The sequence below is a fragment of the Lichenostomus cassidix genome, chromosome 1Aa, assembly GCF_008360975.1.
Source record: "Lichenostomus cassidix isolate B80296 chromosome 1Aa, HeHo_3.0, whole genome shotgun sequence".
Taxonomy (NCBI): domain Eukaryota; kingdom Metazoa; phylum Chordata; class Aves; order Passeriformes; family Meliphagidae; genus Lichenostomus; species Lichenostomus cassidix.
The window spans coordinates 34,977,641-35,000,582 of NC_139480.1; the positions used below are offsets into that span (position 1 = coordinate 34,977,641).

The following is a 22,942-nucleotide window of genomic DNA, read 5'->3' on the forward strand; positions in this document are numbered from 1 at the left end:
GAAGTCCTTCTTGAAGATGTGTAAGTCATAAACTATAACATTTCAGTCTCTGACACAGCCCCACTTCCCTGCCTCGGGTGTAACCTGCCCACATACCAGCCACAATCATTATCATCATCATCATCAATCTTCACCATCACCTTGCTTTGTTCCCAGCCTCCTCTATCATGTGGGAGCCCTTTGCCATACTGAGGACCCATAGTCAGGGTTCCTGGATCCTGGTTTCTGCCAGGTACTTTTTGGTGACAAGGTAGGATTTAGTTCACATTTTCTGAGAAGGGAAAAGCCTGTTGATTGTCTTCAACCATTAACCATAATTTGGTTCAAACAGAGATTGTAGTGACAGCTCATTCCAGCTTTGAGTTTATGGCTGTGACAGACCATTAGATACTGTTTTATGTTCTGAGCTGGTACCTTCATTAAATACTTGAGCACTCTGCTGAAAATTTGCCTTCAGTTTTACAGAAAACAAAAAAAGACATTTGCATTATATGAATATATATTTTACACTTGGGAGAACTCTTACAAACACAATTTACATGCCGTTTGTTAGCGTATGTAGCATGGGAGATGTTAGAAATGGGGTAAGAACCTTTATGTCTGTGACTGGCCTTTAAAAGGCCTCTCCAGGTGCCTGCCCTGTTCCTTAGCAGAGGCATGTAGGTGCCAGAGGGTTAAAGAGAAATATCCTATTATAGAACCTGTAGGGATAGCACCACTTCAGCAATTTAGCCCTAACCCACTCCAAAATAGCTAATGATTTCAGTTCAGTTTCATTACACTTGACAAGCTCTTAAGTCCCTGTGCTGTCTTCCATCACTTTCCAGGTCTTGAATGGCCTTCAGCTGAGTAACTCAACATTTACGTCAAACGGGATTAAGGAGACAAGGAGGCACCCCCAGATTACAGCAATTTTTTGCCAGTCGAAGAAACTTTCTGAGTAGGAGGCTTTCTGTAGTCTTCTGAAGTCCTCCCATACTCTGCCCCAGCAGCACAGCTTTGGTTATGGGGCAGTAAAATGTCTTCTGAGTTTTATGGAAGCTCATACAAATATTTCAAATCAAGCAATGTTATCTTTTCATTCCCTTTAGTGTTTTGCATCTGTCTATGTGAGCAGTAAGGAAAAAAGATATTTTAATTTTCAGCTTTTACTGGGGGAAACTTAAATGCACTTTCTGGGCTACTAACTGGGGAACTTAGACAACTCTTTACCTTTTCTTATTTTCAAGAGGTTGGCAGTTCTACTTTGAAAATGGTTTACTCTTCTTGTAGTCCAAACCTGAAGTGTCTATATATTTTACAGATATAAAAGAGATCTTGTTCTAATTTTGAATAGCTGTAACTGTAATACACAACTCTTTTGCTCTTAATATGGGAAAGGTGTGAGACTACTGTAGCCCATGAGGTAGAGCCCTTCCCTTGTAACTCAAACTGAAGCAATATGCCCACTTGGTGCTGGAGGCTGGTGGTTCAGTTCCTAATGTGTTGGTTAAGATGGCAACTGCTGAAATAAGAATCTTCAAAATAAGTTGCATATGATCTTTAGATGCTTGATTTTACTGAAGAAAGATAAATTAAGAATAGGTAGATTATTGTGCTATGTGCCTGTGTGTAGATCTCCATTCAGATCAAGGAAAACATGAGTTAGATGAAATGACCAAAAGAAAGTTTCCCTTTTCAACATCTTGGATGAACAACTGTACCTATGCACAAAACTATCTTGAAAGAACTCCTGTGGAACTTCCGTGAAGAAAAAGATGAAAAAAAATCCTTATTTTCTCTTGCAGTGCAGTAGACATTTTTATCAAAATACTATGCAACGAAGTACTAAATAAACACTTTAATGATTTATTTAATAATTCTTACAGCTAATTTTATGTCCTTATTTTAAATTACTCTCTTCTTCCTTGCTTAAGGGATTTAAGGACAATGCCTATCGACAGAGAAGAAAGTACTTTGTGGATGTTGCCATGAGCTATAAATAGTAAGTACTGGCATAATTCTTCCCTGTGCTGCTGACTAGTTAGAATTCATGCTCTACTTAATTCTGTAGAATGAAGTTTAATAGTAGACAAAGTCATCCTTTAAACTTTTACTCGTTTAGTGTAGGCTATAAATGACAAACTTGATCCTTGGAATCCCGTTACATTTTTGTTACAAGTGCAGACAAGTAAAGCATTTGAAAGGCAAGCACTCCCTCTTCTAGCATTTTATTCACAGCTGCTTAAAATTTAGAAAATATTTTACAAATATTTGTGTGTCTTGCTGACAAACTGATGCACTGCTGAATCACACAAATCTAGCATCCCCTAGTAGCTGGAAGAGCTCACTAATTTTCTTTTGATGTGCATGTTATGCTGGGCTGAGGCTAATTGTACAAGGTTCAAGAAAGCAAGTGCTGAGTCCTGCACTTGTGTCTCAACAACCTGCAGTGCTGCAGGCTGGGAGAAGATTAGCTGGAAAGCTGCTAAGTTGAGAAGCATCTGGAGGTGCTGGTTGGCAGCATCTGACCAGGAGCCAGCAGTGTGCTCAGGTGGCCAAGAGGGCCAATGGCATCCTGGCCTGTATCGGGAGTAGTGTGGCCAGCAGGACCAGAGCGGTGATTTTCTCCATGTACTCACCCACTAGTGAGGCCAAACTTCGAATCCTGTGTCCAGTTTTAGGCTCCTCACTTCAAAAAGGACATTGAGGTGCTGGAGGGTGTCCAGAGAAGAGCAGTGAAGCTAGGGAAGAGTCTGGAGCACAAATCCTGTGAGGAGCAGCTAGGGTTGTTTAGCCTGGAGAAAAGGAGGCTGGGGGGAGACCTTCTCACTCACTCTACAGCTACCTGCAAGGAGGTTGTGTGAAGTGGGAGTTGGCCTCTTCTCCCAGATAACAACTGACAGGGTGAGAGGAAATGGCTGCAAGCTGCACAAGGGGAGGTTTAGATTGGATAGTCGGAAACATCTGTTCATTGAAAGGGTTTGGGCATTGGAGTAGTCTACCCAGGGAAGTGGTGGGATCACCATCCCTGGAAGTGTTCAAAAGGAGGTTGGATATGGCACTTTGGGACAAGGTTTAGTGGTAAATATAGCAGTGCTGGGTTAACAATTGGACTTGATGATCCCAGAGGGCTTTTCCAACCTTAACAATTCTATGATTTTATCATTCTGCTGGATGCTGCAAAATGCCATTTATCAATTTTGCCAACACAGCTCCAAATTTCTTAGAATTTAGTCAGTGCTTTTCTATGTAGTTAGAGAAACTGGTGGTTGTGCACAAGTACACTGCAAGTGTTTTCTCATTCTGATTCTCCCTCCTCCCCATTTCAAGTCAGTATTTTCAATTTGCTATAGTCCATGGAAGTTAGGAAACTTTCTATTCTACCTACAAACACCTACTGTGTTGCAATTTTCTTATCACTGAAGCACTGAACTAATTCTAGTCCTACTCTAGGTTTTATTTGCAACAGGTTTAAGCCCTCTTTCTCAAGGGAAAGAACATATTAATTTCATGTTCTTTTCCATTTTCTTCTCCACACTTCTTCAGGTTTTTCATTTTTTCTCCTTTGAGATTTCTACCTACGTGGTTTAAGAATATGAAACGGGAAATTTTTTTTCCACTTACAGGCGTAACATCCTGTCAGGAATCAAGTAAAAATTGAATTTTTGAAGGTTTTTCAGTATAAAGCTATTATACAGCCTGCAGAAGGCTGAGGGGACAGAAGGATTAACTCTGCTTTGTGACCATATAATTCTGATTATATTTCTCCTTTCCTTTTGTCCCAAGTTGGTCATTAAGCTATTACCAGTCTCACACATGTAGGTGCTAGTGCTTGTTTGCCTTTCTTTCTGCCCACAGTGGTATTTGTTTAGCTGGGTGCTTATGCCATCCATCTAGCACACTGAGCTGTTGCCTGCTAGGGCAGGTGTTTATTGGCAGAGAAGCTCTCTAGGCTGCCCAGGTAAGCCCTGCGTTTAGCCAGCTTTCAAATGTAAATTGAAACAGCTTTTTGTCAGTATGTTTATTTACAGCTGATTGATTTATTATCTTTCTTTTAGTCTAATGCTTGCAGTGAAGTTAGTGCTTCTTCCCTAGCATTTATTGCAGTGTGAAATGTCAAGTGGATACCTGTGGACAGGGCAGGCTGTGTGTGCTCTTAAGCTCTTTCAGTAAGTGGGATAGTTCTCCATTTACCCATGACTGTAGCAGTAGCACTGTGCATTTTACAGCTGTTAAGATCTGGTAAGATCTTCCTTGCTTCTCCCTCTCAGCTGCCTAAGTGCTGGAAAGGTGATGCAGCTGGCTTCCTAAGCAGCAGTTAGTCTTTTGCTTCAAAGTCTGGGCTTTATTTTCCACCCTGAAACTGGTAGACAAACATCTTTTTGCAAAATCACATAAAGTAATACTGCATATTTCCAGAAAATAAAACAAATACAGGAAAGGAAAACCTTTTCCTTAGATTTTGAAGGCTTAAGAACATTTTTGTAGGCATATTGCAAAAATTAAACAATCCAAACCAGAGGTTATTTGAGGACCAGATCTCGTACTTCAGCAAAACTGCTCAGATGTACTCCTTCATTCCACTTACCTTTTCAAACCTTTAAAAGATTTTAAACTTGTCCTTTTATTACAAGCAAAAAAACCCAAGTGTTTTCAAATACTCTTAGCCAGGGACCACAAAAAGGCTGGGAGACCAGTGCTTAGGGCAGTTACCTAACGTGTCAAAATCTCTTTTGTACTTCAGGTCCCCTGCAGTGGTTATCCTTACCCCCAGGGATGTGCTGTATCCACTGGTCTGCACAGTCAGTCTATCTCTGGGTATCCATGGAGAGACAGCCCAGGGAGACACCCTCAGTATCCTGCTGCAGCACAGCCTAAGCTGTGCTGAGCAAAGGCAAATCAACTCAGGGAAGACTGTGCTGCTACAGCTGGGCTGCTTCTGTTTCTGATGTTGTGGAGCTCAGTTACTATCGGTGTCTTGACACTGCATCACAGTCTCATCACACTCTCTTCTGTGGTCTAATGACTATTTACTTATTTATATTAAAAGAACAGCTCTTTTGCAAGGGCTACATTTCTTGGGGACAAACACCTCTCAATGTCTTCCAGGCAGGTGACCTTCCTAATCACTTACTTAGGCTTGATGTGCTTCTACTCTTCATTTTCCATAATAAAAAAACCAACAACCCACAATTGTTTCCTTAAAAAAATTAAAATCAAACAAAGAGATTTGGCTGCAAGGAATTGGCTCCATAAAAAGTTGAGTTGAAAATCCCAGGTCAGCATTTCCTTTACAAATTGATGCTGTTCTATTGTGGTAGATGCTTTGCTTTACTTGAACATAAAGTGGTGTCTGTAATGGAGAGAGAGAGAGAGAAATGTTGCAAAGTGAACTTGGAGGAGCAGGTATTTGCTGGAGCAGGGTGTTAAAGGAAAAGACATGTTAACAGAGCACAGCAGTGAAGATGATCTGTATGAAATAAATGGACCAAAAAAACCATAAAAAACCATATTCCTCCCTCCTTCACTTGGCTTCCATCCCAAAGATAGTGAAAATGCCTTAATCTTGCTAATTAGTCCTTTGAGACTGATTAGGGTTTGGAAAAATGTTGAGAAAATGAAATCTGGAGGAAACATACGATATTTAAATGGCAGTTAATAATATGAGTTGATAGCTCATGACCATGGCAAAACAGAAAGACCTTATTTTAATAAGGAGAAATAAAAATTCAGATTAGGTTAGCTTGTAGAGTCATCTTAGCCACAAGGAAACCGGCTGTGTGGGTTGGCCATTTCCATGATTTATTGAAGTGTTTGAGTGCAAGGTGGCTCTTGCTTGCTGAAATAAGAAGGTAAGAAATCTGAGGCTTGCCGGGCTGAGGGAGAAAGGCATAGATCCTCCCTCAAGTCTGGCTGCCTTGATTCTCTCTGTAAAGAAAGCAGTATCATGATCAGCTGGAAATAAGATCAGCTCTCCTAGGCATAAAGCCGATTAATGAATTAATGTTCAGTGAACCTTACTTCAGTGCTAATGAATTAATTGAAACAATAACTAAGTTATAAACCTTTTAGTGAGCAGTGAACAAACTTCAGATCCTTGATTGTATTTATGCCTTTCTTAGTGACAGGCTAAATAGAAATATGAGTTTTTCCACTGGTAAAATGTATCTTCCTCCTTGATCCGCCAGTGCTGGCTGTGGCATTATCCATAGTAGAGGTCAGGCCAAAGAAAAAGGGATGAGGGTGGGTATTCTGGCAAACCCAAGTGGATGGAGTAGCAACCTGCTTGTATCTGTCGTGTATGGTACAATTTAGGGTAGCTGTGCTATGCTTTCCATGAGCTGGCAGGCAGCTTAAGGCTGATGAGGTGTTAAGGGGGAAGACAGATATTACACCTGAAGGACTGTCTCCCACTGCAGGATGAGCAGAGACCCAGTGCAGCTTCTGTGGATGAGAAATATTTCTCTAAATGTGTTGCAATTCTTGTCATGTCTGCAAAAGCGGCTGACAGGGAACTAATGCATGTATTGGATATTCAGCAGTCCTTACCAAGTACGAGTACCTCATACAAAGTTGCCTTTGACTGACAGATAACTGCCATGAATCAAAATCCTTTGATATCATGAAAGGCAAAGGGATTAAATGGTAAGTTTTCAATAAAGATGAGGGGACAACCACAATGAATGTAGGGCAGATGATCCTCTCTTGTGCATGTAGGGACTGCACAGCAGCAATCAAATGTGACATGAGGACTTATTGCTTGTTACCTTATACAGTGCAGACAGGATTATGAATTGGGCAACAACCACCAGCAAAAGCCCAGTGCTGCAGTTCTCCTGCTGCAGTGGAGTACCCTGTGCCTGATATGCCATTCCAGCTGCTCTTTGTGATACTGGGGAAGCTGCAGCACTGGGCTGGGAGTGCTCATGTTCCCAGCCCCGTGGCAGGAGAGTGAGAGATAAGGACTGATGGAGTGGAGGAGGATCCTGTGGAATCCCTTTGCCAATCTGTACACCATTACAGTGCAGCAGAAGAAGACACCTGAGGAGAAGGCAGATTGCAGAGAATACATATTCTATATTGTGAATATTAAATCCAGATAAACATTATAACATTTCTAGGGGGAATTAATGACATGAGATGATGGCCTGTGACCATGACATGGGAAATTCCTTATAGCTTAATACAAGGCAGTGCAAGTTGGAAGGAGCTCTTTGCAGTGTTCACACTGTCAGTCAGTTTTGAATTAACTGTAACTACTGAAGGCAAATCTTGGATGTCAGAAACAGATTTGCAGGTACCCTGGAAGTCTCCTGCCTTGCAATATCTGCTCATCATTGCAAAGGGGAGGGGGCAGAGGAAGACGGCAGAATTTTAAAAAAGAAGAGATGTATTTAAAGGCTTAGTTTCACTTAGGCTGGGCTGCTGGCTCTGAGATGAGCTTCCTCATAATGTAGTCCTGCATGAATTTAGGATTCCAAACATATCTGCAACATGTAAGCAACAGTGTAAGCAATAAATATAATTTTAATTGGATCAATACATTTCTAAGCATCTATGTAATTGCCTGACCTTGACCCAGCATTTGATGCTGTGTGATTGTATGTATTTTAAAGAATGGATAGAGTGTGCAGTCTGATGAAGGTTTTACTGAATCTACATGTTAGATTGAATCAGGATCTTCAGCTATCCACTTGCAAAGGCATCAGTGGCAATAAGTGGAGGAATATTAGTCTGGTGTAGGAGCATTGTATAGAAAAAAATCCATCTTTCTACTATGATGTGCAAAGATTAAGAAATAATGTGATTGCTTAGTACGAAATACAGTTCTTAAGGAAATGATGGAATATGTACATCATAGCATCAAGAAATAATTCTAAGGAAGAAGCATCAAGCTGTCAATTTAAAATAGTTCAAATAGTTTTAATAGTCTCATTTGTCTTTATTTAAATAATATATTTTGTGGAAATGTTGCAATCTACAATCTGTCTACAGTCTGGTTGGATTCAGATGTGTTTTGTATTTTTTTTTTGTACAGTGGTCAACCCATTCCCAGAGTGGAGTACACAGCTGAAGAAGTTAAAACTTGGGGGGTGGTTTTTAGGGAACTCAGTAAACTCTATCCCACCCATGCTTGTCGTGAATATTTAAAAAACTTTCCTCTGCTGACCAAGTACTGTGGATACAGAGAAGATAATGTGCCTCAGTTGGAAGATGTTTCTATTTTTCTGAAAGGTATGATTTGTATTTGGTTTATTAGTGGGTACAGTTTCATGAAAACACTCTTTTTTTTTAGTATGGAGTACAAAGCACATTGAATGAAAAGACTCAGCATCGTCAGTGATCTTCAGTTTAGCCTGAAGTATCATTCTGTTTTTGGTGTTCTCCAAGGCAAAGAGCTTTTTGAGTCAAGACAATTTTATGTAGATACTTGCTAGTATGAAATGGAGAGAAGTGAATCAGCTGAACATGTAAAGCATGAAGTTATCTTGTACAGGGAGAAAATCCTTCAGTACAGTGAAAAGAGTTGAGTTAGTGCTGCTCTCTCATTGCCACAAATTGGGAATTCTGATAACAACACTAGGCATCCCCCAAATAGCCAGGCAGGAAGAAGAGGGAGTCAAATGCCATGATAACCGAATTTAAAGAGGAGAGCAGGCTTGGCACATTGTTGTGTAGCCTGATGAATATGAGGCTTTCCTTAGTGCTCAAGACCTCATGAAGCTAGTCCTTACATTTGTATGTTGAAAGATATGTTGGACACTGCAGGTGATGTGGTGCTTCTGTTTGATTTTATTTTTTAAAGGATCAGTCTATTGCATACTTAAGTTTGAAAATAATCTTATTTTTGAGCTGTAATGTAAACGTATCCTATACGGAAAATGTGGCAGACATGGAGCTGTGTTTTTTAGCTCTAGAAGAAAAGCCACCAAAGAGTTAATTTAAGGTTTTAATTTCTCCTCAAAGGTCCCTTCAGATACATATATTTGTTCCTTAAAGCTCTTACTTAGGAACTAGAATATTATAGATGTGGGTGTTTGAAAAAAAAAACCAAACAACTTATATGTTGGTAAGAGAATAATTAACAAACCGTTTGGTCTCAAATATATATATGTGGAAAAGTGAAGGAAATAAAGAATTTGTAATGATAGGCTTACTTTCCTCAGTCTGTACTTCATCCACAATTCTTGTCATTTGCTAATAGTTGACTCGTCATTCATTGAATTTGACCATGTCCTTCTGGGTCTCTCATATATTGTGTTACTGTCTCTAAGGAATGATGCCAAATTGTACAGGTATTTTCTCGCTAGCTAGAAATTGAAAATCTCACACTTCTGTCAGAAATATGTTTATATGTTTTCAGACTACATGGAACAGGTAGTACTATCTGTGGCAGAAAAACTTGAAACACTGTCCTGTAAAAACTTCGAAAGAGTAAAGAATTAATTTTTGAGAGAAACATGCATTTTAAAGTCACTGAGTCTGAAACTGTTTCCCTCTGGATCTCATCTGACATAGGGACACTCTTAAATATTTAACAGGACCTCATATATAAAAATCAGTATTTTATTGACACAAACAATATTTTATCTGTAAAAATAAGGACAGATTTGTTTTAATCCTGTTCTCTTCTGTTAGTTTTTAATAATATTTTGGATATTTTCTAATATGGCAGTTTCTCTCTAACTTAGTACCAGACATAAAAATTTTAAGAACATCACTTACAGTAGCTACATTTCTTCCTAGACAAAGATATTCAAACCAACTTTGAAATACCTCAAGCTGTTTTCATTATACATATGCTAGCAATACAAAATATTTCCTGTCTGTAGTAATTGAAAACGATGTGTGGTGATTGTCAGGATTCTTTGTGTCGTACTTCTGGTAGAATAATTAACAACAGATCTGTCACCAGAAACTGATACAGTGATATATGTAATGTGGTCTTTTATTATTTCCTTCACTTCAGAAAGGTCTGGCTTCACAGTGAGACCAGTTGCTGGGTACCTGTCTCCCCGTGATTTTTTAGCTGGCTTAGCATACAGAGTCTTTCACTGTACTCAGTACATACGGCATGGCTCAGATCCCCTCTACACACCGGAACCGTAAGTTGCCGTGTTTGCTTCATATTGACCAAAAATGCTCACCTGTTTCTTAAAAGACCCAACAGAATTTGCCTAGATTGAAAATAGGAACCTTCCTACAAATGTGAAATTCTTCCTACACTGTTGATGACAAAATCCTTCCCATTGGTGAGCCAGAATTTAATTCAAAGACCTTTTTGTTGACTTTTTGAAAGGGTCTTAAATAACTGGGCTTTTTATATAGTGGGTCAGAAATACTATTTGGATTATATTTCAGTGGAAAATGGAGTTTTCACCTAAAATTTTTGGAAAAGTGTCTACAATTTTATTTTCTGCTCTACGACTAGAAAGAAGTTGTGAAAAAAAAACCAACAAACCTGAATCTATTGAAAAAACCCTGCTTTTAGAATTTTAATTTGGTCTTCTGTGTTCCCATTTTTCTTTTTCTGGACCAGGCTCTGCAGCTGAACTTAATTTCTCTCCTGTAACACAACACAAGCAAGTTATGAGGCACTGTTCTCTTACCAAGAGAGAGTATTAGATATGAAGCCTGTTACAGGTAGCATGATGGCAGAAATAAGAGCCACTTTAATTATGACTTTTATGGGACAGCATTGCAGCTTTTCCAAAACAGAATATTGCAAGTTAGTATGAAATATTTTGGCATATGGTCTTTTGACGAAAAGTGGGGAAAAAGAAGATCAAAGAGACTGTAGTTCTTGCCTTATGCTATATACATTGTGTTCTGAGCAGTAATAGCAGAACAGTGCATGCCATTTAGATAATATGGAGGTAGCTTTACCAAAGGTGTCTGCTGATCTTGTAACCACAAGACATTTTTGCAGTGAATCAGTCATCAGGCAGTTAGCATGAAATTGTAGTTGTGGTTTAATCAGCTTGGACTACTTGAGCGTATTTGATTTTGGTCCAGATTTACACAAAGGATTCATACATATATATATTCAGCTCCAGTCTTGTAAACATTTGGACCTATGCCTAAGTTTGATTTCATGAATTGACTGCCAAGACCATGGAGTAATATTTTTGGATATAAAAGGTTTCATGGCACAGCATACTAAACTGTATCTAAAAATGCTGTAGCCTTCTTTCTGGTAGGAGTCACCAGGTGGTGCTGTTAGACAGTTATCTGCCTTTTTTCTGAGCATCTGAACTGGGTGAAGTATTTCCTGAAATGCTCTGAGGCTAGTTTTTGTCTGTGTTTCTTTTGGAAAGGAGGTGGTATTCCCTGAAGGAATTCAGTCACTTCTGTAACCTCTATAATTAGAATTTTAGTATCTTAAATTTGTAAGCAAATTGATACAAATGTAAAACCTTGAAAGAAGGGCTTGGATGGAAAAAAGTGCTGAACCTCTTCCAGTCTATCTAAAAATACCTGTAGATATTTCAAAAAAATAAATGATACAAAGAAAGTACCAGGCTTTGCATCAATGATTTCCTCTCCTGTGGGAAGCCAGTGTTTCAGACTGCAGCATGTACCAGTGTTCAGCAAAAGAATGATTACATTTATTAACTTAGTACAAACTAGAAGAACATTTTCATCTACTGATAAGAGATTTAGGTACATAACTCCAACATGATAAAGGGAAATAACATCTTCCAAGAAGCAGTTAAGTGTGTCTGTGCTTTTCCTAATGTTCTCTGGCTCATTGATTTGTGTATATGAGAGTCCTGTAGTTTTCAGGATGCTGCTTACATTCAGAATTATGCAATGGATCATAGCTGATCCTTAGTAGTAATGGCACCTTTTTTTTGTGGCCTCTCTGGTCATGCTGTCTGTAAAGTTACTGAGTAATAATGGTTGTGTTAGAATGAAAGTTTTTATTCCTTATTTGAGCTGAATGTAAAAATACAGGTTGTGGTCTTAACACCTCTAAATGTGACTAACAGAGGATTTAAGTTTTCATTTTCTAATGATGCTAAACTCTTCTTGCCGAACTCCTGGTTCACATTAGTTAAGTAATGTGTACTAACTATAAGGAACTCCATAGGAAAATTTTGAAAATCCCTTTAAAAATGTATTTAGGTTTTTTTCCATAACATAGAACACATAGTAAGCATTACCAGAAGTGTAGAGTGAAATCCTGGTGCTTTTTTAAATCAATGGCAAAACTAAATTGACTTGAGTGGCGACAGCTCTTCATCTTCTGCAGTAGCTACAATGCCTTGAGATCTGCTGGTTGATATATGGGGCCATAATGAGGTTTGCTGCAGGTCCCTGGCTGGTGAATGTTGCATTTCAATGACATAAACCTGGTAAAAAGGCTTGCTTTGACTTCAGTGGGCTTTCCGTTAGATTTAACACCCAGGCTGTAGAGGGAGATACAAATTAGAGAGTTCATTTGGTTTGATCTGTATCACTACCATATGCATTTTAAAACATATTTCTTCCTGATTTTAATCATGTTTCTACTACGTTTACAGAGCTATGTAGATTTCTTCTGTTCTGCTAACTAATTTATTCCAAGAAAAATCTTTTGCTGTGAAAAGTGCATTACAAAAATCTTATTTTCTCTGAGCAACGTGTGTGAATAAATTAAAGGAACTTAATTATTTTCAGAATAAGACAAAACAAAAGAATCAAGCCTTGGTAGTTAAGCGAAGAATTATATTGTTTAGACTATCTATAAAGGGCCAGACTGTCAGGGAAGTCTAAGAGACTTCACTGACAATCCCAAATGCTGGTTCATGTTTCTGCCTGAAAGATTTTGTGGGTTTGGTTTTTGCTTTGTTCATATGCTTTTTGCTTCAAGCTCCCTCTTTATAACTGCACATTCAAAATACTACTTTGCATAGCTTTAATGGAAGAATCTACAAGCTAAAGGCATGAGAAAAAAAGTCTTCTGCCTCCTCATTCTCTTTCCCATGCCAACAGAGACAAGTTAATGGGATTAGGCTGTGTCTGTTCTCATTTTGTCTGCAAGGGTGGACACAAAAAAGACCATGTGTCCCAGTGCAGAGCTGGGAATAACTCATCTTTGCTTATTTGTTTCTGGGGCTTGTGGCTTCAGACAGGAAAACAGAGATGTAGGCACTCGCTCAGCTGTCAGTAGTCGCGATGCTGCTGTAGAAACCTGCCTACAGACCAGTGTGCTTACCTGGAGCCAGGGGCTTGGAGCCAGTTTCACTGTATCTTCTTTGCTTTTGTTTGATCTATTGACACAAAGCTAAATATATCTGGACTGATGTAGTGCAGCACAAATGCTTGGCAATTAGTGTCAATTTGTCCAGTGGAGGTAAGAATTGGTGTGCTGGGTTTCCAGAGAATGGGCTTTGTGGTCCGTTTTTATGTTGGAAGTTGATGAAGAAATCGCGTTCCTCCAGTGAATTGCTTGGTACTGGGAAGTGGTGTGTCTGTCAGACTGCAAATTACATTTCCCAGCTTTGATAGTGAGCTAAGTCTTGCAGGAGATGATAGAAGAAATTCTTGTGACTGAAAATGAATTAATTAAAGAAGAGTCATTATCTTTGACAATTATCCAGTTGAGTGATGCAAACCACCTCCTGAGCAAAGAAATGGCTACCATGCAGAGCTAACCAATTTTTGCAGTCTGAATTCCAGTGAGAAAGGGACTGCTATCTAAGCTATGGGTCTTGTTGAATGAATTACTCATATATGAAGTTGGCTCAAACTTGTCACACACAACATCACAGTGGTGCTTGTCTCACCAAAAAGTGTGATTATAACATGAGCAAATGTTGCTCCACACCTATCAGTGAGACCATTTGGACTGAGAAGGAAGACTTGTATGTGGCTCTCCAGTACTTGAACTGTATTTGATACACTTTTGGTGAGGCAAACTAGGAATACCAAAAGTTTTAATCTTCATTTGTATATTCAGAAACTTCTATTTACTACTATCTACCTACACATTATTGGTTCAGACTTCTTGGTGAAGATACTGAGTAAGAAAACTTTAAATTATATGGAGGGTTGTTTTTCTGTTCATGATTTATCTGAAATGTCAGGTTCGGTGACTTTTCAAACAAAAATAGTTTATAAAAGACAAATTGGATGATTTTGGGTAGAAGGCAGAAAACTTGATGTTTTCTCCCTGCCTTTAAAACATTTGTTTACAGCTTAGGATAAAAAAAAAAAAAAAAAAAAAGAGGAATGTCTTTGAAGAGACAAAAGCAAAGGAAATGTCAGATTGGATTTTTAAAGTGAACTTTACTACCAGGTCCATTATTTCCTGTGAACAAATGCAGAAAAATGCTCAGAATTGTTTGAAAGCTTTTGTAGATGATGCATGTGCACTTCTGTTAGCAGTTTTTTGTACACTTATGTCTGCACTTTGTCATGACTAACAATGCACTTACAGATGTGAACATCTGTTCTTTTTGAAATTATTTGGATTCTCTGCTTTTTCTGAAATATGCTTGCTGAAAAGTATACTGCATAACAGAAGTACCCAGTAATTGCAGAAGGATCTCGTGAATAAATGAGAAATTAGGCACATAGAAATGTCTCTAAATATTGCCCCAAATTTCTGGGAGCAAGTGGCAAAATGATGTGGACCTCTACCCAGGTACAGAAAGAGAAACAGAGAAAAGAAGTAGGGAATATGTTGGACTTCAATTCATGTGGAGAGAAAAGCTGAAAACTTTACTTGTGAGACCTCTGGCTTTCCTCTGGGCAGTTCAGTCTTCATGTCACCAAACCTGAAAGATAGTAGTGATCAGGCTCTTCCACACAGTCTGGAAATCATGAGGAAATCACAGAACAGATGGGGTTAAATGACATATGACCTATTTAACAGAAAAAAAATTGTGTCTTTCTACCTACACAGAAACCATATACAGGAAAGAACTACACTGTAAAAACTATATTTCATTGTAAGACTTCTAAAGTAGGGGTCAGGCCCATGTAAGATGGCTTATGTTAAATTAATTGTGGAATTATTACGGTATGAATTTCTGTAATGACTCTCTTTTAATTTCCATTCCCTTAGGGATACGTGCCATGAACTCTTGGGACATGTGCCTCTACTTGCTGATCCCAAATTTGCACAGTTTTCACAAGAGATAGGACTTGCTTCACTGGGAGCATCTGATGAAGATGTTCAGAAATTAGCCACTGTGAGTCAAAATCTTTTTGTGGTATGCTCTCTCATCTCTCCTCTTTTTTAGCTGATGAAGTGATGTGCATTGTCTTATTAGAGCTCACTACATTTTCAGGTTCCAGGTGACTATGATGTGACAATCACAGAGCTTTAGGTGTTTTTCCATTGTTTTTACTAAGACCGAAGCTGATCATATTAGCTAATCAGTTCTACTTTTATTTGCAAAAACCACCAATTTTTAGGGTGAGCTGAGTTGAATTTTGGCTGTTTTAAAGTGCTGGAAACACGTAAGAAATGTAAACTTGGAAAAAAACCACAGCCTAAATTTTGGTGTGTGCTCTGATTTCTGGACTGTTAGCTCCTCCGCAGGTGGCCACTTTGGCTCTTAGCACTGATATTTCTGTACTCACTGTTCAGTTTTGCAGTTCTTAATTGTACTGCAGTGTGTGGTGGATTTTGAGATGATGTTGTGTCCTTTCATGCTGCTTCCACTGGAGAATATGTAGTTACTAAGCCAAGGCTGTGCAGCAGTAGATCTAGACCAAGATAAGTGCCTCAGCCAGCAGCTGGGACATGGATTCTGCATTGCATCAAGTGAGGCACAAGCCAGTAGACAGTGTGAACTGTGTCCTTGTGTTAAAGGTGTTAGATGCTGCTGTGACTGGAGCCTTCCTGGCCTTGACAGGGACCCTGTCAAGTTGTCATGACTCTCAGCTCCTGGCCACCTGTCAGCATTGCTCTATTGCCATATTCCAGTAACTTTGATGCAGCTCTTTGCATCAGGACATAAATTAGTGACCTCTGGTCTTTACCACTTGCTTTGTTCAGTTGTGTTTACTTCTTGTATGTTTTCCTTTTGTGGATCCCATTAAAAATAATAGGACCTATATTGGATTGAAAAACTCTGTATTTAAAAAGTTCCACATTTAAATATATTATTTTCCGAAAAATGCTTTGAGATAGTGCAGGAGAATTGGTTACTTTATAACTTTTGCAGCATACTGCTGCTTTTCTACACAAGAAGTGCAGTGGGGATTTAAAGGCTTGGAAATAAGTGTTGGATGTGGAGTCAAATTAGGTTCAATTAAACTGTAGAAGTTTTGATGCACTGGCTTAGCAGAGGCTTAGGGTTCTATTTGCCAAAAAGGTGTGTGTACCACATTTGTTTGATTTGAATCCTTTAGCCTTCCAGAAGAAGTCATTAAATTTAGTTAATCAAACTGGCTTCACTCCTTAGTTAGACAGGCTCAATGTCTTGGTCATGGCCAACTACTCTCACATGCTTTGGGATGTGTTCCTTGTTTTTCTAATGGATGTGTGTGGAGAAGAAACAGTTGTTCATATGGAGGAACCATGGAAGTTGAGTGAATATTCCCACATTTGCTTGGGAGGGACTTAGTAGGACACAGACCTACCTTGACATGACATGCATCTCAAGAGAAACTACCTAACTGGCTATCCCTGTAAGTACTTTGAGGAAAATGGTATGTCCAAATATTTAACCCCAAAATAACCTTGGATGCCATGGGACTCTAGCAGAGGACAAAGTTGGTACTGGTCTGTTTGGGTAGAGATATTAATATAAAGTGACCTCTGAATATTATATAAATGCTTTTACTCCTCCCCCTCACAGAAGTTCCCAGTTATGACTGACTGTGTCATCTGAACAATGAGCTGCTCCCGAATCACGAAGCAAAAAATAAAAGAAGACAGCTGAATCACTTTCCCTTATCACACTGAGAATTTGATATCTGAGTCAAAGTCAATTTCTCCTCCTATTCTGGAAATAGCTTTCAGGTGGAAGGGACATTTTAGAAAGAGTCTGCTGGTGGTATTTTTTGTAGGAGCACAATGAGGGGCTGTGCTCCCCTGGGACAGATGCTTGACAAATACAGAGATGTTGCTTGCCCTAAAACGTACAGTGTAAACTGCCAACTTGAAAGCAACTAGAAATAATATCTCTCAGTGGTGAGGAGGCCAAGAAGCTCGTTCAGCTGGGCACCAAATATCACCTGAGGTGCCATTGAATAACTTTTGCAACGTTTGGTCCTGTTTCCATCCTAGACAAAAAACAAACACAACAAGCTGAGAAATGCCAGCCAAGAGTCTTAACAGAGAAAAGCATTGCAAGTTCCAACAAGGCAACTTCAAAGTAAATAGAGAAATGAATGGAGACAGAGTATGCATATTAATGAGCTTGAGTCAATATGCCCAAAGCAAGCTTGCCATTAGCATGACCTGTTTCAAAAGACAGTGACATTAACAGCTGAGCCATTACAGGGAGGACAGTGGCCTTAGGAAGAGAGGAAATAATCTCTTAAGAATTCAGACCACAAAGAGAAGAATTGTTACAGGTGATTTCATAATCTTTTGCTCCATTCTGTTCTCAAAAAGACACTGTGTATCAGCTTTGATAGATCTGCTCTTTGTGCCCCGTCAGCCCTGAGCTCCAAAGGAAACATTTGATGTTTTTGTCCCTGCAGGGCTGACACTCTGGATGTAGAGCAAGCTGGAGCCTGGTGCTTGGGCAGACTAGAAGAGTTTGATAAATTGCAATTAGTCACGCCTGTGCAGCCCCACTGAGGGCAGGAATTAAATAGGAGAGCATTGCAGGGGCCCTGGTGCTGGCCGGCTGGAGGGAGAAGGGTGGCTGCAGGGAAGAGAGCTGGAAAGAGAGTGTGCAAGTTCCCTTCATCCTCTTGGGGTCTCGTAGTCAGATGAGGGAAAGGAGAGAGGAATTGCTTCTGCTTTGTCTTGAGAGTGGAATATCGAAAGAGCCAAAAGACTAGTGTTTTTTTTGAGAGATTCCATTTCCTTTACAGCCTTTAAGGAGGGTAAGAAATAAGAAAGACACAAACAAAAAAGTGACTGAAAGATTATGTTACTGAAACAGAATGAAATACTTGCACCATCCACTTTTTCTCATAGAGTGTGGTTTAATGCAGTTACTGGTTGAGGAAATGCAATATTGTCCTTGCATGTCTGGGTGCTAATTGTTATCATCATCATTACTCATGTCTTGTGCTGTTCTGATTGATTTTCTAGAACATCTTTTGAGCTGATTTTCCTGCATGTCTAATCTTTCTATTTTCGCATAGTACCGAAATAAAAAAGGCTGTCTTTTCTGCTTACCTATCAAACCATAAACTGTAGAGAGGACTTGACATGAGGTGTTTCAACTAATTTATATAGTATATAATTTACAACATTTAACAGCACATAACGTAAGGTTTTGTCAGGAAAATTGTACCAAAAAACACATCTCGCTTTGCATTTCAGTGTTAGCTTGTAATTTGTGGACTTGGGAGCTGTCTTCATAAAGCTGGAAGTTACTAAGCAGGAACCTGCCTATCTTGCTAATGGCAGAAATGACTCCTGACTCTTGCTAACTTGTTTCAGCACAGCTCAGGTTGCTCCTTCAAGATTCAGTATATATAGGATGTGTTTGTGTAGGTGCAATTCAGTGGGTGGTGGTTCAGAAAAGAGGTTAGCAGAGTGTCTTTTGTGCAGTTTATCACCAAATCATTGCACCCAAGAATTTGGTCATTAGGGCCTCATTATTTGCATCAAGTTTTTTTCCCAGTCATTTCTCACTGGAAGTTACATTTAAACATTCAGTTCTTTAGAACTGTAAAACTTTCACCTTTTTATTTTCTTGATAATATTTGTTCTTGTATTGTAGCAGCATGGGACAATTAAGAAATTTCTTTGGTTCTTGCTATCCTTTACATAGAAAACCACAAAAATTGCTTCTAAGTTTGAAGGAATTATGTGTGATGAGATCTTGTAATGCATTTCAGGACTGTTATGAGTCTAAAAGTTTTGCCTTGCCAGGAGTGTGACTGAGGCTGATTTTTCATTTCTGAAGCTAACTTAATTCATCTGTGTATGTATCAAACCCAGAATATTTTAAAATTTTATATGGGAAAAAAAATAACATTCAGAACTGCCTCTCTGGGTTGTGGTAATTCTTGTGACTTTACTTACCTGTCTTCCCTCAGAATCTAGAATGTCTGGTCTTGTGATATCATTCTAGTCCTTTTCCCATGCTGAAGTACTGTCGCACAATTCAGGACAATTCTTCATGTTTGCTGAGGAAATAACTAGAATGGAAGAAATGGGAACAGTTCGGATAAAGACTGAGTAGCATTTGGTAACTTAGGGAAGACTCAGCATTCACGCTCTCACTAGGTAGAACAGGCTGTTGCAGCCTCTCATCTTCACAAACAACAGATTCGATTTCCCGTAGGGGCTATTTGGTACTGCTAGGCTGTGAACTGGGTTGTTTGTGAACTGGGTTACTGTCTTCCTCCATGAATGAGCAAATGGAGCTGAGAAGAAAATTTGAGATTTTGAGCATTCCACTGTACATCTGAAAAATCAAAACTGTCTTTGTGTTTTTCATTTATAGTTGTGACATGACAGATAGGGAACTAACCATCATTGTAAGTCTGTGACCAGTTCCCCAGCTGAAGCTATTCTGACATATAAAAATAATTACATATTGGCCAACAGAAACCTGGTGTTACAGCCCAAGAGCTATGGCAGTCACTGAGCATATTGAAGTTTAACATTCAAATCTCTGCGTAGTCTTTTTTCTGTATCCCAGCTGCATGCCATGTATGTGTGACAGATGCCAAGAGTGAGCACAGTGAGTGCCTTAAATCCAGTGGTGACATAATGCAGTTTCTTGCAAAAGTCATACTTCCAGCTACACCTGTAGTTAGTGAATAAAGGAGCTGCAGCATGAAGAGCTGGAAGTGTATATGAGTTAACACTGCTTGAGTAAGTTTTTTTGGCTTATAGGAGACATACGAAATTATTCTGTTTTGGGCTGTATGTCACTTAAGGGAGATGAATCAATTCCCTGGGTAAAAGCTGGGACGATCAAGCTGAAATCAGGTGTGATGGATATATAGACATTGTCCTGCTACACAGCCTGAGACTCCAAACACTATGAGCTGTATTGTTCATCAGTAGATGGCCTGGACTATGTTTGTGTTCCTTACTTTGACCAGGCAAAACCACCCATATGCAGATGTATTTGAAAATTGCCCAAGTTGCCCATGAAATTGCCCATGAAACATTAACAAGAAGCAGAAGAGGAAGCTGATGAAGCTTTGTGGCTTTCTTGACCATTACAGAGTCACACAGGTGTTTTTGAGTCAGGAGAAAAGGATAACCTACTATTGGATTACTTTCCTTTGTTTAATGAAGTATTGCTGGGCTCACTGACTGCTGCTCTAAAACTATTCCAGAATTTGTGGACTTGCTCTGCAAAATGTTCTAAAGGAATTAATAAAAAGTAACGGTCTCCATTTTAAGGGTTTCTTTCAGCAATACTTTTTGATAAAGTAGCTGAAGCACTGATGTGAAGTCCTTCCTACACTATGCATAATCAAAAAGGTGGGCAGAAAAATAGTACATATGTCACAGAACAGGACTAAAGGGGTAAAAAACCACTGTAGATTCCAGAGATCAATATTTAATATTTTAGAATACTACAGTGTTCTCCTGAAGTGCATTTTTACAGTCATTCTGTCAAAGATTTGTAGCACAAGAAGAAAAATGTCAGCAGAGATGCCTAACCAGATTTAAACAAGCACTCCAGATTAAAGAGTTCCCTTGCTGGAATTGGGGCCTAATGCTCAATGTTTTCTGCAGGAATTGTGGCATTCTGCTGAGGGCTTTTTTCTAGGTTTGGAGAGTCTGTTTCCAGGTTTGGATTTGTAAGAGTTGCTGTGCTGTGCAGGGCCGTGTCTAGCGCCTTGGTGCCCAAGTCATAAATAGCTGCTTAAGGGAGATAAAAGAACAGGATGAGCATACCTGATTATTTTCAAATGTTTTCCAAACTTCTGACAATTCAAAAACTTGGGAAACTCTTGTTCCCATAATGTGGCTTCTATGTATTTAATTATTCTGAAAGGATTTCTGTGCAGAGAGAGCTGTTTATGTTTGAAGACATGTAAATTTTAAGTACCAGCAGTAACTTTGTCAACAAGTTCAATGGCTCAATTCACTGTCTGGTGTACTATCTCATTTTGGTTTTTTTTAACCTGATTCCTACTAGGTTTTTTGTATGTGAAGAGAGAACAGTCAAATCATCCCTGGAGGCTTTCTGTTTGCCATCACAACTACAGCACACATTTTTTTGCTTGGTTCTCTATTTTCTTGGATTGGAAACCAGTTGTTTGTTTAGTTACCCCTCATGCTGTTAAGGATGTTATTTCTTCCCCAAATCCTTCCCACCTTTCCAGCTAGGACTGCAAAAGAGAGAGGATATCTCAGTCACTAGGCTGTGGAACAGGGTAAATGAGCAGCTTGAACTCTGTCCTGAGTTTTGGTTAAGGGTAGCACTGTGGAGTTGTCAGTTTTGGATGTGCTTGCTGTTGCAGTGGGGGCCTTGTGTATGGTAGGAAGAGTGGATCTAGTGTTGTACAGCTAACACAATTTGTTCCTTAGGGATGAGAGAAATAGGCTGATGCAGGAGGAAGGTAGGATTCAGTGGATCCATCTTGCATCACCATACAAGGATATTTTGTTTCTGATCACAAAGGAGTAGGTCAATGTAGCATGTGTTAATCTTGGAAAGAAACATCTTGTGCTTTGTACTGGGTCCCTCAAAATTAAGAAGGTGAAAGGGCTCACCTGTTGCTGTGAGGGTGGCAAGCTGCTCAGGTCAGTAATGTGCTTCTTGAAAGGATCTCATGTTGCCCTGACAGCCAAAATTTGTGCTCACAAGTAGCTAGAAAAAGTGTTGTTCTGTAATGTACTTCTGAATTTCTATCCTTGAGCCCAGCCCTGTAATGAGGAAGCTAGATGTAAGAGAGAACTAATTTGACTTAATTGGGAGCAGGGAAGAAATTAGAAATTTTACTGTAGAAACAATATAGTTCATTTTAGACAGGATGTGATTTATGAAGATCAAGCCCTAAGCAGTTAGAAGCGCTAAAGAAGAAAGCTCCATTAAAATAACAAATTGCAGCCAGAGACTGGATTTGCTTTTATTTCTTGTAGCATTTTGTTTCCAAAAGTGGTTTGATCATAATCTCTGAGGTTACTGAACTGCAAATGCAAATTTTCATGCACACAAGTAATACATTTTGACATAGAGGTTAACAAGAGAATGGTGCAAATTTCACACAGCACTGGCTTGCTAATTACGTTTGTTTATTTTCAGAAGCAACTTCATTTTCATTAAGAAATTGCAGATTCTGCAATAGCAATCTTTGCCAGTAGTTCAATAGCTCACACTCTGAATATTTGCTCTGCTACAGTAGTAATGAAAGTGAGCCTGAAAAATAGCTTAGGAAAAAATTGTGGAATTTAGGAGTGCATGCAAGTGGCAAGCATCTGCCAATTCAGTGTTGGATGCAGTTGAGATAGGTTGAGGAATGGGTGAAAGGAGTCCATGAATTTTGATAGGATCTTTTGCATATTTGTTTTCTCTCTTGACCTAGAGTAGATAATGTATTAGCAAAAAGGCATAAAGTGTCTTTTATAGAACATATGTAACCAGGACAAAAGAAGGTATTACCCAGCATAAGCTTCCAGTGAGCAACAGCAAGATAAACATTTTGGGTAACAGCTACTAACAATGCACTCATAAGTTACAGGAATAAAGGTTTAAACCTTAGTGGGGGGGAAAAGACCAATAAAGGAAAAATTTGGAATATATTGCTATTGCTGTTCCTGACTGCCCGTGTGCTTTCACAAGCATGTAGAATAAAAGAGTGAATTCTGGGCTCTGTGTAGGTATCATTCACACTGTGACACATTATTTAAGTCATTAGT

At 39.1% G+C, this 22,942-nt stretch overlaps 1 protein-coding gene across 1 annotated transcript in view; it reads left to right on the top strand.

The window, feature by feature from the left end:
- TPH2 (tryptophan hydroxylase 2) overlaps positions 1-22,942 on the top strand; it is a 49,863-nt gene that overhangs the window by 5,867 nt on the left and 21,054 nt on the right. The window contains exons 5-8 of the mRNA XM_085045066.1: positions 1,917-1,984; positions 8,021-8,217; positions 9,953-10,088; positions 15,038-15,164. Of these exons, the coding sequence (XP_084901192.1) occupies positions 1,917-1,984; positions 8,021-8,217; positions 9,953-10,088; positions 15,038-15,164 (528 nt within the window). The remainder of the gene's footprint in view (positions 1-1,916; positions 1,985-8,020; positions 8,218-9,952; positions 10,089-15,037; positions 15,165-22,942) is intronic.